The 16679-nt window shown below is 41.1% G+C and overlaps 1 protein-coding gene across 9 annotated transcripts in view; it reads right to left on the reverse strand.

The window, feature by feature from the left end:
- The window catches only part of KALRN (kalirin RhoGEF kinase), a 445988-nt gene that overhangs the window by 280675 nt on the left and 148634 nt on the right, over positions 1-16679 (reverse strand). For 8 of the 9 annotated variants that reach the window (XM_052676088.1, XM_052676076.1, XM_052676075.1 and 5 more), the window contains exon 3: positions 6359-6473. In XM_052676088.1, the coding sequence (XP_052532048.1) occupies positions 6359-6473 (115 nt within the window). Of the gene's footprint in view, positions 1-6358; positions 6474-13423; positions 13549-16679 lie in introns of those variants that run through there. The other variant, XM_052676079.1, reaches the window with a different exon arrangement.

Genomic DNA, 16679 nt, shown 5'->3' on the forward strand with positions numbered 1-16679 from the left:
AGGGCAGCACCTGCCATAGACAGAGCAGTGAAAAGCTTTGTCTGCACCTGGTTTGGGTTCAGACAGTTCAAAGGAAATGCACTGCTTCAAATGTGCTCTCATTCATGGGGTTGTACATGCTAAAGGGCCTTTTCTGAGAAAGTGAAGTCAGGTGTGGTGATGCTGTGGAGCTGCAGCCCATGGGCTTTCCATTTCTTGCTCAATGATCATGGGAAGACAGGGACAGAGAAGAAGGGCTTGCTGCTGTCCTGGCTGCTTTGAATGTTTGAATATGCTGCTTGCAGGAAGAGCCAAACCAATAGCACCAAAAGGCACTGGACACAAACAGGCTAAAGATGCTTCCTTTGCCATTTAGGAGGAGCACAAAGTAAAACAGCAACCTTTTATTTCATGGGATTTGCTCCCCTTGGAGCCTGATCTGCTGAGTCGGCTGAGGAAGGCATGACTGAGCTCCCACTGAGCTGGAAAAGCAGCACAGCACCGGGAAAAGGAGTTTCTCTTCCAGACTCGTGCATTTGCTTTGTGTGATAAACATAGCCAGCAGGGCTAACCTCTGCAATCCAAAATCTTCAAATCAGCAAGCTGCTAAAGAATCTTTATGTTGGAGATATCAGACAAACCAGAAAGAACCCAATGTGGAATCTCAGCAGGTGCCTACATGGTAAGAGAGAAGTGGACACCCCCCTCCCTGCTGTAAAAAAGAACAATTGCCTTGGAAATAAATCAGAGACAATAAATGACAATGATATTATCTGTTTTCAATTGCAGGTTCATAGTAAAAAATTAAGCAGATGATAAAAACACAATGGCAAGTTGAAATCCTACTTTCTCTGTATGTGGTAATAAATAATTTCAATTATTTACTGAAATACAATTAATAAAAAATAAAATGGGGCTAGCTACTATATACAAATACAGAAATGTTGGAGACTTTAGTATGAAAAAATTATAGGTTTTAAGATCTTCAAAATTTGTAGAGTATTTTCTATGTTCATTAAGGTGTTTGTTTTGTTTTGTTTTTTACCAATAAAAGATCCAGTCTTGAAATAGCATTGACTTATTTTTTAAAAATTTTCAGTCTCTGAATTTATGTTCTGAAACAATGCAATAGAATCTCCATGGGTTTGTCTCAATATTGACATTATGTTACTCTTATTAGCCTTTATTTCACAAGATATTTCCATCAGAAGGATAAGAGACACTTCTGCTAGACCAAACGGAATGTATTGGATGATCTCTGGTACAAGCGATAAGCAGAGCTCAGCTTGTCCTGCCTTTTATTAATCTTCAGAAGAAAAATGCTACGTGAGCTGTGCAATTCACAGTACATTACCTACAAAGCTCAGCATCATGCTATTTGAGTTGTTCATCAGAAAACCAGTCTGAAAACACTTGTACAGCTACCCAGCTGGAAGGCAGAGCTATTCTCAGCAGCAAACAGAGCTAGAGATACTCTGAGAGTGGTCGTATCTCCCACAAAAAGGCAGAGTTAATAAAGGACATTTGCTTGAGATTCAGAGCTTTGCAGGATCAGTCCTTATGCTATCCAGAAACAAGCAGCAGGAAATGAAGGCAGGTAATAACCTGGAAATTGACATGGAAAGTCCCCATTTACCCTAGGTTTGGACAAAACACTGTCAGAAGAGAGCTCGAGAGTCTATTATCCCTCTGCTGAAAAACAGGAACGACAATACTTGGATCATTCCCCATACCCTTCCAACAGGGGCTCCAGAGCTGGAGATGCTACAGGAACATGCTGCATGCTTCATTTCTTCTATCTGTGATTTTAACTCATTTATTTTTGCCCCATTCACTCAGTTTTGCATGTTGGATTATTATCACATAACTCTCTCCCTCTTTTTTAAGTTGATTGATGCTGTTGTTGCTCTCTCCGCATTTCTAGAAAGTCCACATTTTCTGCTAGCTTTTGGTTACAGGCTGGAACTGTGGACACTTACTACAGAATATTGACATCAATTACATCGTCCAGATATCTAGGAATAAAATGTCACATGCAATTCTCATCGGGTCATTAGCACAGCTGGTAAGAGATCAGAGAACCACTGACTTACAACCAGAGGCAAAGATGTAACTTGGTGCTGAATGTGTAACCTGGTCATTACGTGGTCAGTAAGTGGCTTTGGGTACAAAACAGTGATACAGTCAGAGGCCCTTTCAGAGGGATGAGGCTGCTGTCACTTCCACAGAAGCTTTCCAGTCCCTAGCAGACGGTGATACGTAGCAGCATCACATACCTATGCCATGTACAATGGAAACTGGATTTGAATTGGCTATCAAGTGGTGAAAGGCTCTAAAATCCACTAGCATTCAAGTCAGCTATATACTTCTAATAAGCTTCTTTCTCCAAAATGCTTACCTTTTTCTAAAAAAATCAATTTATGTCTGAAGCAAATATTAAACCTCCATTAGCCTGATTAGCTTCAGTTCATTTGTTAATGTAGTATTTTGATGCAACTGTACAGTGGAATAATTATCTCACACTTGTCACCAGATATTTAGTTACCCAAATTATTATGAGGTCCTTGTTATTATTTTTAAAATACATTAATATGTTTGTAGGTCCACAACAGCTTCCAGCAAAAACAACCCTCAAAAGCTTCTTTTGCGCTAGGATCACATCAGTGAAAGTAGAGCTGTAGGGTTTAATTCCTATCAATGAGCAAAATGAGTTTCACACTACTGGCCAGAGGAGCTAATACACACAGTACCACAGGTGATCAGAGAAGAGCTTAAAGTAAATCCAAGAGCGTTGAGTATTGCCACATTTTGCCAACCCATGTTGTTCTTTCAATTTTAAAAAGCCCCAGTCATTAAACTCCTTTTTAGCAGCGCTTCTGTTGTTCTACTGATCCTAGCACCTTTAATCTGGCTCAGGCAGCTCTGAGAAGCTGCTCAAATATGTGGGGCTGCCTCTTGGAAACACTTTGCTACCATTACGAGTCCTGGATGTCCCCCAGAACTGGGAAATGTTTGAGCTGCTTTTAAACAGAGGACAAATAAAAGTGGATATCTTTAAAACAGGCCTCTGAAGCATCTTGGGTTTCCCCCTTTGCAGAGGGCTCAAAAGACTGCTTATCTTGGCTCTGAAACAGATTGATGTGTTCAGCCGGAAGATTCACTGTAGCTGACAAAGAACATTTCCTTCATCGTATTGCTTTGCCACGCAGAGAGATAACTCAAGCTAATAATATTCTGTCTCTTTGTTATCCTCCTATAGCCTGTGCATAACTTAATTCTTAATTCCAAAGGGCTCACAGCAGGGACTGGCCTGGTGCTAGTTGCATTTACACACATATAAATCAAAACTCACTCTACAGGAATAGATGGTTCTACATCGGTCTTAAGACATAAAATCCTCAGCAAGGCCAGAAAATCCCCCCTTACTGAACCAGCTCAGCTCCCCTAATTATAAACATGATGTTATCCTAGATTCAGATAAGCCCTCCAAATTTCTAAACATTGCATCCCATTTAAATTTGCATGTAAATGGGAGCTGTCCTGATTCGCAAGATATACAACTTTGCTTATCTAGAAAGCATTTGTGAAAACATGAAACAAGCTAAAAACAGCAGAACAGTAGGAACCTGCCATCCACAGCAATTATCTTCACTTCTAATGAAAAGCATTTTAGTTTCTTAGTAACTAATTGTACTGCAGCAGTTTGGAGAAAAGGACCTTCCAGTATGCCTACAAGAATCAGTACAAGAATCAGTGCACAGCTGCTAACCAGCCAGCCCCTCACCTCCCCCTCTTCGTACCCAGGAGCACCAGATCAACATCAGAAGTTCCTAGACATGAAGCCTTACCCCCACACAGCAGACCTCAGCTGGGTGAGAAACCCCACTGACTTCGGGCACCCGCCTGACCGCTGCTCCGAGCGCAATGAAAGCAATCACTATTCTGCTCTAACTCAAACACACATTGCTGCTTTCAGAAAACCCACATTATTATTCTGTTTCTGAAGAAGGAATTATGGAAAGCTGAATCAGAAACTTTGAGAGCTGCTAGCGAGACTCAGGTTTTACTTACCCTAATCTATCATCATGTTTCATCACCAATCTCATGCCTCTGCCCAGCGCCCAGCAATATGCACCTCTGCCCCTCCATTAAGATATAAAACCAGGGTTAAGTGACAGATAGTATCAATGTGGAGAGCAATCTGTCTCACTCAAAAACCACCGCAGTGGGAATAAAGAAAGGGTTATTATACAGGTGTCAATAAGATAAATTACAGCCCCTCTTTTTTTTTTTTTTTCATTTCCTGAAAGAGAATTTCTATTTTTCCACCTATCAGAGAATTTCTCCCCCTTTCAGCACTTTAAACATCAGAGTAGTTTCTCCCGACATCATACCCAGAGTCTCAGCTAATGGAACTGCTAGTTCTGGTGGATGACGGATGCAGCTATTCATCACAGCAGTCGTTTTGGAATAGACAGGACCTGGGAGCCAGCGATATGAATTCAGGCTGTTCCTTGCATTTATTTTTTTCCAAAAAGTAAATAAGTTTGAAAGCTCTGCTGGTTGCCCTTGCTACAATGAGCAAAACGTCTAGGGAAAAATGAGTTTTCAGTGTTTCTACACAGTGCCCAGGTTACATAGTGCCATGTGCCAAAACCTTGAAGGTTATGATCATTTTTTCCTCCCACCACAGTAAGTTCAGCTGCAGCACCATGAATAACAGGACCAGAATGAACCTAAAGAGGTTACCTGCTGGTTCACCCCTTCTTCCTAACATTTATGCCCATGCCAAATGTTTGCATATGGAGTTGAGGAGGTTTTTAAGAAGAGGTGAGATGGCTTACTCTAGTTCTTAACAGTGAGGCAAGTAAAGGCAGCAAAAGGTACCTCTTCAGTTGTGTGAACAGGGAACAGAATGGATGCATCTTTCTGTTACTACCACCTCCATGTAAGAAGAGCAATTAACAGAGGAGTTTGACATGGTAGATCATTTTAACTATGCAATTGCTTACAACATCCATCTCTGAGGGAAAACAGACAACTTCATATCTTTCTACCTGCAGCCATGCAAAGGATGGTAAGATGCAGTTTCATTACAGGAGCAGCTGGAGGGGCACTGCCAAACCCTGGGACACCCAGTCAGGGAGTAACCTACTGCTCTCCCAACCTCACAGCATGTCTGTAATCTCCTTACAATATGGTTGCAAATAGAGATGCCCAGAGGAAAAGAGAAGGAACAGAAAAAATTAGAAAGAAAAATCAAATCAGTAAAAGCTTGATGAGCAAAAGTCCAATGCAGCAAGAAATGCACTGCCCATGGCCATGTGAAGTCCTGTCAGCAGGAGATGATACTGGCAGAGTTGGTAGATGTGCCTTCTTTTGCCCCTAAGTATTTGCTGCCCATTGCAAGCCCTCATTTCTCTTCTGTAACAAATGCAGAATTTTCTCTGCACATCAAGTGTTTAAGGAACTGAGTGCACTTCTTAGTCACTTACCTCTTGATATCCAGATACAATCAGCCCCTCCCATTTCAGAGAGTGACTTTTCACTTTTTGCTATAACGTAAACATTATTGAATGGGCTGTATCCCAGGATGAAAAAGGAAGCATTCCTGAAGGTGCATCATTGCAAATCTGAAGAGCCCTTCTCAGCTCCACTCACCTGGGGTACCCCTCACCTACTGTGATGATTACTGGGTGAGGATAGTGGACAGGCTTGAAAATAGGGAAAGGATTTTGGACTGTACACAGCCTTGTACTCTCTGAGGCATTAAACATTGGCTCAGAAACACCTACCAGGGCACTGAGCCCTACAAACTGTCTCCTAAAGCATGCAAAGATAAATATGCACTGGCAATAGAACTGTTTTCCAGCATCCCTGGCATAGAGATGGACACCTGTTGAAGAGCCATGGGCACTAACATAGAGAAAGGCACTTTCTAGCAGAGCTGGCCTGCATGCAGAGCCATCTGAAGCAATTCTCTTTGCAAACTGCCCCTTCAGTCCACCCACTTTCCTTCTCAAGCTTGGAGAAAACTCAGGAAAGTGTCAGAGCCTCCAAGCACTCCTCCCTTTCCCATCCTCCAGGAGCTGCACAGAAACATTGGAAATGAGAGTGTCTCCTCACTGCTGCTGTGAGCTGGCTTTCTGAGCCTGAAGGCCAAGTTTGGGAGCACTGCCTCTGCTTTCGGGGACTTTGCACCACTGCTTGCACGATAAAATCCACTAGAGCAAATGCAGGAGGAGGAAGGAGAAGGAGCACTCTGTCCCAAGAACTGAAGGTACTAAAGGTTAATACTTGGAAATCAGCAACTGCCAAGAACAAGTTCCCCACCCATCCATCTACACTGAGCTTTGAAGTGTTTTCTTTCTTGCTTTACCTTGGCACGCTGGCCAAATAAGTCACAAGTTTCCGAAGGTCTTCCTGTCTTATTCTGTCATGATTGCTGCGGGCTGGGAAGGTCAAGACAGGACCACCTCGTTTATCACGGCCACCTGTGGAAAATAAAGGGTTGTTAGAAAATCAGGCAGGAAGCACACGTCAAAAAAACTATGTGCACTGAATTGATAAACATAAATTAAGGCACATTCAAGAGCCTGTGCACTCTTTGTAGCTTTCAGGCTTGCCTAATTGAGGAAGACATGCTTGCATTTGCTGGAGCTCCAAAGGAAAGGGAAAAAGAAAAAAAAACAACAAAGAAAATTATTACTAGCATTTCTTCTGCCTTTCGCCTAATCCCATCAATCCAATCCAATGCTTCTCCAGGCAGGCAGTGCTACAAAATGCTCCTGTGTGGCTAGTTTGAGGCTGGCCAACAGCAAGACAGTGAAAGTAGTTAAGTATTTCTCACTGTTACCCATGGGTGGCATCTGTCATTGGCAGGCATTTTGTAAAGTTCCACCAGTTGGATGCAGCATACCCCAGTCAAGTTTATGCAGTCAGACATGCTAATCTATCTGGCAATTCATTAGAAACTGAAGTTCTGATTAGAAGCTCATGCCTACTATGCTTTCCATTTAGAATGTTGGCAATTTGAATTATGTTTTTTATTTTTCCCCTGTGACTTTCCTATCTTAAAATCCACTCCTTCAAAACAGTGTCTGACACTTAATGTTGTACAGAAATTCTTAGAACAGCCACAAAGAGTGGCTTTACCCTGAAATATACAGTCAGAAACATAGGGGTGAATACAACCTATTCTATAGCACCTTGTTTTATTCTCTGCAGTGAATAAAGTTAAATAAGCTTGAAATTGAAATCTGGTTCCTCATTCAGTGTTTAGTTATTCCTTCATGTATTATCATATGATTTTTTCAGGAACTGTGTGCTGTCAGATGTGTGTTAGCATCGTTTTCTAGGAAAAAAAGTCATAGCAAAATTACAGTTCAGAAAGCTGGCACAGAACTTCTAGAACCCTGCAAACAAGCTGTAAAAATGCAGATCAATTTGCACTTTTCAACTGAAAGTTAAATCTCTTTAAGGGAAATAGCACTTCTGAGAAAGGGAAATCACATGCTTCCTCTGAAACAAATTATCTGGCCAAAAAGAAGGAAAAGCTCTGCAAGGACTCGTGCATGTTGTGTTCCCTCATGTAGGACACAGGACTCACGCACTCCTTGGGGCTGTGGCTGCTGGAGGGCTCCTAAGCACCACGATTTGGTAGGAAGAGCCCTAGGAAGCTTTGCTGTCGGAGTAGGATTGGAAAGAAAGAAAGAAAACATGCCTTGGAAAAACACTAGCTCATCATAGGATGAAGAATTGATCTGAAGAGAATTTAGATTAGAGCCAGAGGTGCCTCACACTGCAGGATCTCCTGCAGGTGGACATCAAACTGATGAGATACGTGAACATACCTCGAGGCACAGTTTTTCTACCTGATTACAAGGCAGAGGTTACTTGTAGATGCAGTTCCCAGCTCACAGCACAGCACCATCCATTTTACTCTGAGATTGTCTATTCTGTTGATGCCATGATAGGTACAAGCTCACCTCAAAGGTGAGCAAAATGTGTCTCTCTATATGACCCAAAGTCACACAGAAGTATATATATGTATATTTTGAGTCCCCCTGCAGCCAGGGGTACGTATGGTGTACAAAACCTGTCCTGTCTAAACTCTGCTGACAGTATGTGCCCAATATTTGCCTTTGGCTCACAAGGGGCAGTGTCCTGGTTCTCTGAATGACTCCTGAAAGGCCTCTTGCTCCTTCCACTCCTGCCCAAATAGGGCTCTTGCTCTCAAAGTCCCAGTGCCTCTGCTGAAATGAGCACACTCATTCAGGGCTAGAAGGATGCAGGGAATTCAATCTCATCCTGGCTGTCCCATCCCTCTGCCAGAGAGAATGAGGATGGAGGAGTAATGTAACAAGGGTGTGATTTACAAGGAAATATCTTCATTTTTATTTTCAGGCCTACGTACATGCCTTAAATAATCCTTATTTTAAGCACATGCTCCCTTTGTTGGATTATTTCACACACCATAACAATGCCAAAACCATTATATCATGCATGATGTGAACAACAGAAAAGCAAGCCAGCCTATGGAATGGCAAACCAATATAGAAACCGAAGTTGGTGGGAAAGATTTTTTGCAACACGGGAAGCTTTTCAAGGTTTTGAAAACTTTCCCATCATATCAAGATGTAACCAAGGCTTTCAAAAGTTTCCAGATATTCACTGAAGCGGAGACATGAACTTGAATTGCATCCCAGAAGAACATGCTGCCCACTGCTTAGTCAGGCTCCCCCTCCTCCTCCAGTCCCAATAATTTAAATATTTCCACAAAGGGAAAAAATGCTAAGAGACAAGGTGAAGGAGACAACCCAGCGCAGAGTTCTAATCCTCTCTTAGGATATCAAGCACCCAAAAAGAGTTGCCATCTTCCCACAGCCCTGACCACTACGATGCTCCTGTTTGCCTCAGTTTGGTCATGATCAAAAATTGGTTTTGGGTTCAGGGACTGATTTCCCAATTATATTTCCACCAAAGTGAGTTCTAAAAAAAATCTGACTTCTGGAAGTTTTGTCAGAAAATTATTTATATTTCTGCTAACAATAATGCAAGGACTGTCAGCTGCAGAAAGGGAAACAGAGGCCAAAATATTTCTGCACTGTCTTTGCTTCAGGATAAAACTTCTCCTTTGCCAGTTCAGCTGAACTGTCCCTTGGGGAGCAGGATAAATACAGCTCTGGAGTCAGAAGTTACCAGGACAAACTGAAGAAAATGGGTTAATTCTCTTTGGAGGAGGAAGGTTTCATAGTGACCCAGTTGGAGTTTTCTGGATGGTGGAAAGATGAATAATTGCCTCCTGTAGCAAGGCTAAACAAGGAGACAGGAGGCAAACCTCAAGAAATCTGAGGTTTAGGAACAAATGTTTCTCATTTGTGATAAAAATTACTGCTCTACGCTTTGAGTAATAGGATGAAATTATTCTTACAAGTGCATTGCATATTAAAATCCTTCATTTGTTTCCAATTAGTCATGAGCAATCCCTAATTTTTATGAATGCTTGCATTATTTACAACTTTTTGAAGAGCCTGCATGAAGAAATGTCAGGTTTCTTCCAGAGCACAGTGTGTTTAATTCACTCAAGGACCTGTAGAGTTCAGCAACTGTGGCTGCTCTTTAAATACTAATAAACATTGGCTTTTCTGTGGTGCCTTAAAACTGCAAACCTCAGCCTTATCAGAGTGTAAATTGGATATTTACACCACCTAATGTAAAAAAACCATTAAAAGAAGAAATTCTTTTTGCATTGGCTCTACAGAGGTTCTAACATCTCATACATAGCTGTCCTCTTCTGTATTATTATCTCCTTTTTAACTGAGGGTGATAGCAAAGAGCAGAGAGCGAAGAAATTCACCCCAGATCTCAAAGCAAGACATCTGAAGGATCAGGAGTAGAAATGAGGTTTTCTGAACCTTCCACTGTATTAGGGTTTTGCTGTACTTAAGATAAAAGTACTAAATTAAAACCCTTGTAGAAACCATCCTTTCTTGCAAGCAACCCACTCACAGAGGCTAATCTTGCTTCAAGTCAGCCTTGATTTGCACACTGATTTTACATGCACAGCCTCAAGAATTGGAGGGGAGCGAAGAAGCTCAATTGCTGTAATCAATATGTCCCATCTTCTGCTTCCCACTGGGCTCACAGACATAGGATGCAATAATCAAACATGTCATTATGTTTGCTAATTACAGTTATTAAATGCTAAAACAAACAGCTGATAATTCCTAATTGTTTTTCAAGGTGGGCTTTCATGGAGTTTGTTCTGATTTAGAGAGACAAACAGATGGCCTAGTTATTAGTGCTCTGGAAAAAGGAGTCTGAAAAACACATGTTCATCAGGGCAAAAAGTGCACTGAAAACAAATATTTAGCCATATATGTCTTGCATTCCTCCTACAAAATCCTTTGTCGACAGCGTTGCCCAGTCTTTCCACCTCACTTTCTTCTAGCTTGCATAGAAACAATCACTAAATTCAGTATCTGGTCCCCAAAGTAGAATCACTTATTTTTTCTCCACAAATAATGCAGGATATACTCCAGTGATGTCATAAGGCATGATGAGCACTACTTCTACATATTAAAAGAAAAAATTAAAGAAAATGCAGAAAATCTGAGAACAGGGGTAATATAACAGAGAACAAAAAACGTGGGCAGTTCTCAGTGACATACTGGAGACCACTTTTCTGGTCAAGACTTCAACTGAGAGCAAAGGGTTTCCAAATACAAGACTCCTGCCCTAGCAGCTGCCTGATATTTCTTACTTCAGTGGTGAGCCGAAATGCTTCTACCCATGGTGGCTCATGAAACTGACCTCAGGAAAGGAAAGATGTTGGCCAACCCAAATTTACTAATGTGCACTGTGGGTATGGGCCTTTCCAAGTCCTGTGAAACATCCATACCCTATAGCACACAAAAAAGTAAAATTCCAGCTCTGTAGAATCCTTTTTGGGAACGGAATACATATGTTCTCTTTAATGCAGACTTCTTGTGCACAACGGATAAGGACTTTATAGAGCTCTGTTGTAAAGCCTCATCACTCTACTTATATCAACCATTCCACCTTGATGCTTTTCTGATTGTGTTTAACTATATTTAAGGTTATTCAAACTCTTTGCTTCCTTTTGCAAATATGCTCTTCATAAGCAGAAATTCACAAGAATTAACCAGAAAGACAAATACTCATACAAGTAACGGCTCTCAAGTACCTTGACTAAGATCCTACAACATATCAGCAATGGAGACAGAAGTAGAAAACAGCACTGCTGGCATATGTTCAGGTGTCTGCTGCAGTTCAAATGGCTGTTTCATCTGACCCCTATCATATCACAGCATAGCAGATCATATGCTGATCAATCTTGGTGCTGCAGACTCTGCTGAGCCCATAAGTGACTTTCCAGAGAAACAGAAATACTCCTCAAAAGTTATTTGTGTCCAAAATATGGTGAAAAAATGAATGATAATGAAGAGAACGAGGAGAAAGAACAAGCTCAGCTGATGCCAGGTGGCTCTATAAAATGACAAGCAATATGCTCTGGACTTTTAAATCTAATTGACAGACTTCCTATGAAGGAAAGTATCAAGGAATTGATATCCAGACTTAAAATAATATTTATTTTCCTTTCTCTACCACAGCTGAGCTCTGAGAGAGTGTCTGCTACCAGACTTGTGAACAGAGTTCTGTGGTAAAACTTTTCCAGCATCAAGAGGCACTAATTTATTCTAAGGGTCTATATAGGATTATCTGTAAGACCACACTCAAATTCAGTTGATTTCAAAGCAGGTAATTATAGTGCAATAGTGAAGGAAATATAACCTCCCACAACATATCCATCTTGCAAATTAACTCAGCTGCAGTGCAGTCACCAGGATCTGATCCACTGGCATATTCCTCTTTGCAGCATCCTATATCCCAGTATCAAGTATGAACCAAATCCCAATAGCAAACATCTGCAACATTACATTAATGCCTGAAGAAACAACGCTGTGTGTTCCCACCAGATCTTTTGGCAGAACAGATCAGAGAAGTGGCTGGAGATGGGATGCTCAGCACAGCCACTGGATGAGCCCTTTTTTCACCTGATGGATTTGTTCCACTGCAATGGAAAGCATGGGTGCATGGATTTGAAAAGACTTGTTTTGGCTCATAGTGTACTTTTTCTTATTAATACAAGTATTTTGAGGTATTCTTTCATTTTAAATGATTACTTGCCAACAAACTACTAGGAAAATTGATTCATTTCCCACTGAGGAAATTATTGCCCCAATAAAACAAAACGAAGGGCAAGTGAGATGTGTTACTGTAAAGGAAGAGCTTCTTTGTGTGGAAGATAAATCTTCCAGAGGAGCTTACTTCTTCCCCTGGAAGATGTGGATTTACTGTGAAGTATCTGGGGAGCAGAGAACTAATCTCTTCAACACTGTCCTTTACCTATGCAAATATTGATTCCTTTCAACACCCACGCAAAGAAGTTCTAAGATTTTTTCCTCTCTATCACAGACATGTTAAAGAATATCTGTATTGATTTAAAAAAGCAATGTAGAATCAAAATAAAATAAACTCCAAATCTGCCCAAAAAAATACCCCAAAACCTCTTCCTCCTGTAGAGAAAAACAAGGAACAAAAGAACTCATGGCCATGTCAGTCACACTGCTGACAGCATCATTTTAGTACAGAGCAAGAAGCAAGGACAGGCTGCATTCACTCTGATCACACAGTATTTGTCTTCCTGGTTTGAGGTGAGGACAGAAACACAGCAGTGGCAAAGTTTCTGATGTCACATCAGCAAATTGAATAATTTAATGAATGGATTCAACACAACTGACTGCTAGGTTTGCCACGTCACAGCAGAGAAGTCCTCAGCAGCTACAGTCAAGTAGAGGCTCCTGCAAGCCAATGGAAGTTCGGGGGAAAGTTCAAAATATCAGGCTTAATAGTTGCTATGAGGAAGTCTTTTTCCTCTCTGGCTTAAGGAAGAAATTTGACCTAGAGTTGGAAAGCAGCGTCAGACAAAACTGTTTCTGAAATGGCACATTTCAGAAGAATATTTCCACCTCAATTAGTCTATATTTTCCTACAAAGAGATACATTAAAAAACCAGCCATTTTCTAAGACGGAGGGGATACCCAGTTGTGAATTTCAGTGCTTCTTGTACATTAAAACTGATTCCTAAGGGAAAAATTAAAAAAAAAAAAAACAACCAACAAAAACAAACACAAAATAACACCATAAGCTATGAACCAAAGTGCTTTAACAGAAATAAGAATGTTTTCAGATGACATGAGTCTTATCAGTGGGATACAAGTGCACACCTTACTGCAAAATTACAAAAACATTTGGTTGTTATCATATTAACTATCTCAGATGCTACAGTTGTCTCCCTGTTTCTTTGTGTTGTTTTATAGACTCCCAGGCTGCATTTCTGCATAAGAACATCTCTTACCTGCCTGTGTAAATGAAGAAGAGACCTTTGCTGTGAAACATGTGGAGCTCACTGTGTCTTTTGGGAGTAGAAAGTCCTGTGAGCTGGAACAGGATGGGATGTATACAGATCTTCTTGCTTCATGGGCTTAGTTCCTTCCTCTTATTGTTATTTCAAAAGTCCTTATCACTAATTTAAAAGCTAAACCCACATGACTGGATGCAGGGACCCACGTGCTCTGTTCAAGGACGTGGTGAGGAGTCCAGTGTGTCTGGATTGCTCTCATAGTGTGATTTACATCCCATAAGTTCTTATGGGCCTTTTCAGATAAATAGTGTGATTGGGTTGATTTTCTGTCTATTTTTGTAAGGAACTTGAACTGTTTTGTGTCTCCACGAGGCAACTATCTCTACTTTCACCCATGCTATAAGGAAATACATAAAGGAGAAATATCCCTGCTGTAAGGAGATGGGTGGTGGATCTTGGTGAGTCAGGACAGTAAGTGTTTGCAATGACTACACACTTTCCACAGAAATCACTTCATGTAGTCCATTGCCATAGTTAAGACTTATGGAAAAAATAATTGCAACTAATTCTGCATACTAGTAATTTGTTATCTGTGTATCATCAACTGTAAGTGAAATCAGAAATCCCACAGAACTTTTTGATTTCTTCTCTAATCTTAGGGTCCTGATGATGATAACTATACAGTCCCCATAGGTAAAGGCTCTTCTCTGTCCTCACAAATGACCTAACATCTTAAAAAGCAAAAGAAACAAAATCAACCTAAACAAACGTGCAGCCTCAGATCTCATAAAAAGACATGGAAAGCTTACAGTCTAAACTTCCTCATTTTCTTTTTCAAAGGAATATCTGCATCAATGCAGCAGCAAATTTTAGATGAAAGGATCATGAACTAAAACTACAAGGAGAATTCAATAGTCAAGGAATGTTATGTATTTCTAATAGCGTATTTCCTCTCTTTGGAATGTCCCTTGATTCCAAGCTATGTCAGGGAATGGCATAAACAAGAAGATGTTTTTTTCTAACAAAATATAGAAGAATTGTTGATGCTACATTTGAAATTTCCACTCCAGAGGAAGAGGAGAACAGAAACTAATAAAATCTGAGTCAAAACTATCTGTGCAAACACAGAATGTTTACATCATTCAAAATTTAAATATTTTGGTTAGTTCCATTCCCAATACAAATTCCAGTGTCCACATATCATCACTGGGGACCTCCTGAAACCTGGATCTGAACTCTTCCAGCACTCAGAGGGCCTCAGGATCACATTTCTGGCACTAAGCGACCTGTTGGGACTTGAGACGTGGTTTTTGAGAGGGTCACTGTCTCTCCTTCTAACAGTCTTTACCTCAGAGCAAACTTTTCCCAGACTCCAGTCTCAGAAATAAAATAATCTCTAAGCTTTCATTTTGGATTCATCCTGCCAGCCTAAATTTAGCAAAACCTAATTGCAAAGTTGTCCTTTCATCTGATCTATTTACACTGAACTTCTCCCTCGGAAGGACCTTTTGGGAAATCTCTGTTTTCCCTTCAGGCTCAGATGTCACTGTGCCCCTATCACCAAATCACCAAATTATTATGCCCTTCTGCCTTTTGCTGCTGATTCTTCCATGCTCACCCATCCTCTCAGAAAGTGCTGGGAGAGATCCTGCAAACTCTTCTGGGTGGGATGTAAGGAAAGGGCAAATAGTTTCAGCACATCTCCCTGCATTAATGAACTAAAAATCTTTACACAGCCTAACTGTATGAGAAGCTCCAACATGGTAACACGTACCTCTCCCTCTCCTGAGGGTCTCATCCACTTCTTTCTATGCTGCACTGACAACAGAAAATCCGCTAGAAATATAATCAAGCAGCTGAACAGCATCCCAAGTTTAACCTTCCTTCCAAAGCAGCATCTGTGTTTCCCAGGAAAGGCTGAAGCCACAGCTTCCAAAATATCACTTTCACCACCTCTCACTGAAAAAATCCACCAAAATAATCTACAACCTGTTTTATTTCCTTTCTTCTGTGCTCATCTCCTTCCCAGAATATAAAAATCAGCCTTTGTCTTGTAGCTGGCTCCCTAATGGTTCCCAAAGCCATTCCATTGCCGGAAGTGACACAGTGAACCATACAGGCACAGCCAAGATTTTATCAGAGTTTAGGCAACAAACAGGTGGCCAAAGCCTCCTCCTGCCCTTGGCTTAATCTGCTGCAACAAGGCCACTGACGGAAGCGATTAGACTGTGATGGCTGGGATGTACTGTAACTGCTCAGTCTCTCTTCACACTTATTAGAGTTGGAATGGGATTTTCAGGTGCTATTTAGATATACAGACATATGAACTTTGCTTGAGTTCAGTCCAGTAGGGTCTCTGGAAGAAGTCAAGAACCAGTTCCAGGAAGAAAACTGTACCATTATCCATCCCTAAATCTTCCCTTGGCACAGTGATGCTGATGCAAAGCTCTGTGCCTGCCACTGGCTGAGCCAGCAAGGAGAAAGCACCAGCACTGAGCCCCAGGCATAATTCAGGCTGGGTGAATCTGTGCCCAGCTAATTAGAGCTGTATTTCAATTTGGAATTTAAGTGCACTTCTGCAAGCTTGAGGGTGGCCCTGAGGTTGCACAGTGGTGTGGGCAGGTGAACTGCCTGCTGTCCTCATGTTCTGCATGGTTAAAGTATGGGGTGTGCACAAAGCTGAAACACAGAGCAGTGCAGCTGTGCCATCCTGAGCTCATTTGTTCTCTGCCACTTCAGGGCTGAAAAGACAAGGTGGTGAGTTAGAGCAGATGAGAAAAGAAAAAAAAAACAGCAAAAACATGCAACTGAAATGTTCAGCAGAATGCTTTGTGTACTGATAAATTCTGCTGGTGTAAGGATAAGATGAACTCCTTGACAACTTCACTGTTTTCTTATTGTTAAAATTAACTGTAGTGTAAAACTCTGAAGAAGACTCAATAAAACTCTGCTTTTCCTTCAGGAAGTCTGACTGCAAATGCAATGTGCTCGCAGACTCTGTGCTAACTACAGCTGGGAGATATATATATTTTTTCACAAAGTTCAGTAATTTGATTTTTCTTTTTGGCAAAATTTCTGTGATGTGCTCAAAGAATATTCTGGGAAGTTATTCCATTTTAATTAAACCTAGCAATCAGCTGAAGCACTCCAATTCTTGTCTTCATCTGCTTCCACCAGCCCTGGGAAAGTTGGAGCAGTTAAACTCTGTGCTGGAGGGTGATGCTGGGGCTACTGTAATACACTAGAGCCT

The sequence above is a fragment of the Tympanuchus pallidicinctus genome, unplaced genomic scaffold, assembly GCF_026119805.1.
Source record: "Tympanuchus pallidicinctus isolate F22 unplaced genomic scaffold, pur_lepc_1.0 scaffold15, whole genome shotgun sequence".
In the NCBI taxonomy this organism is placed as follows: Eukaryota; Metazoa; Chordata; class Aves; order Galliformes; family Phasianidae; genus Tympanuchus; species Tympanuchus pallidicinctus.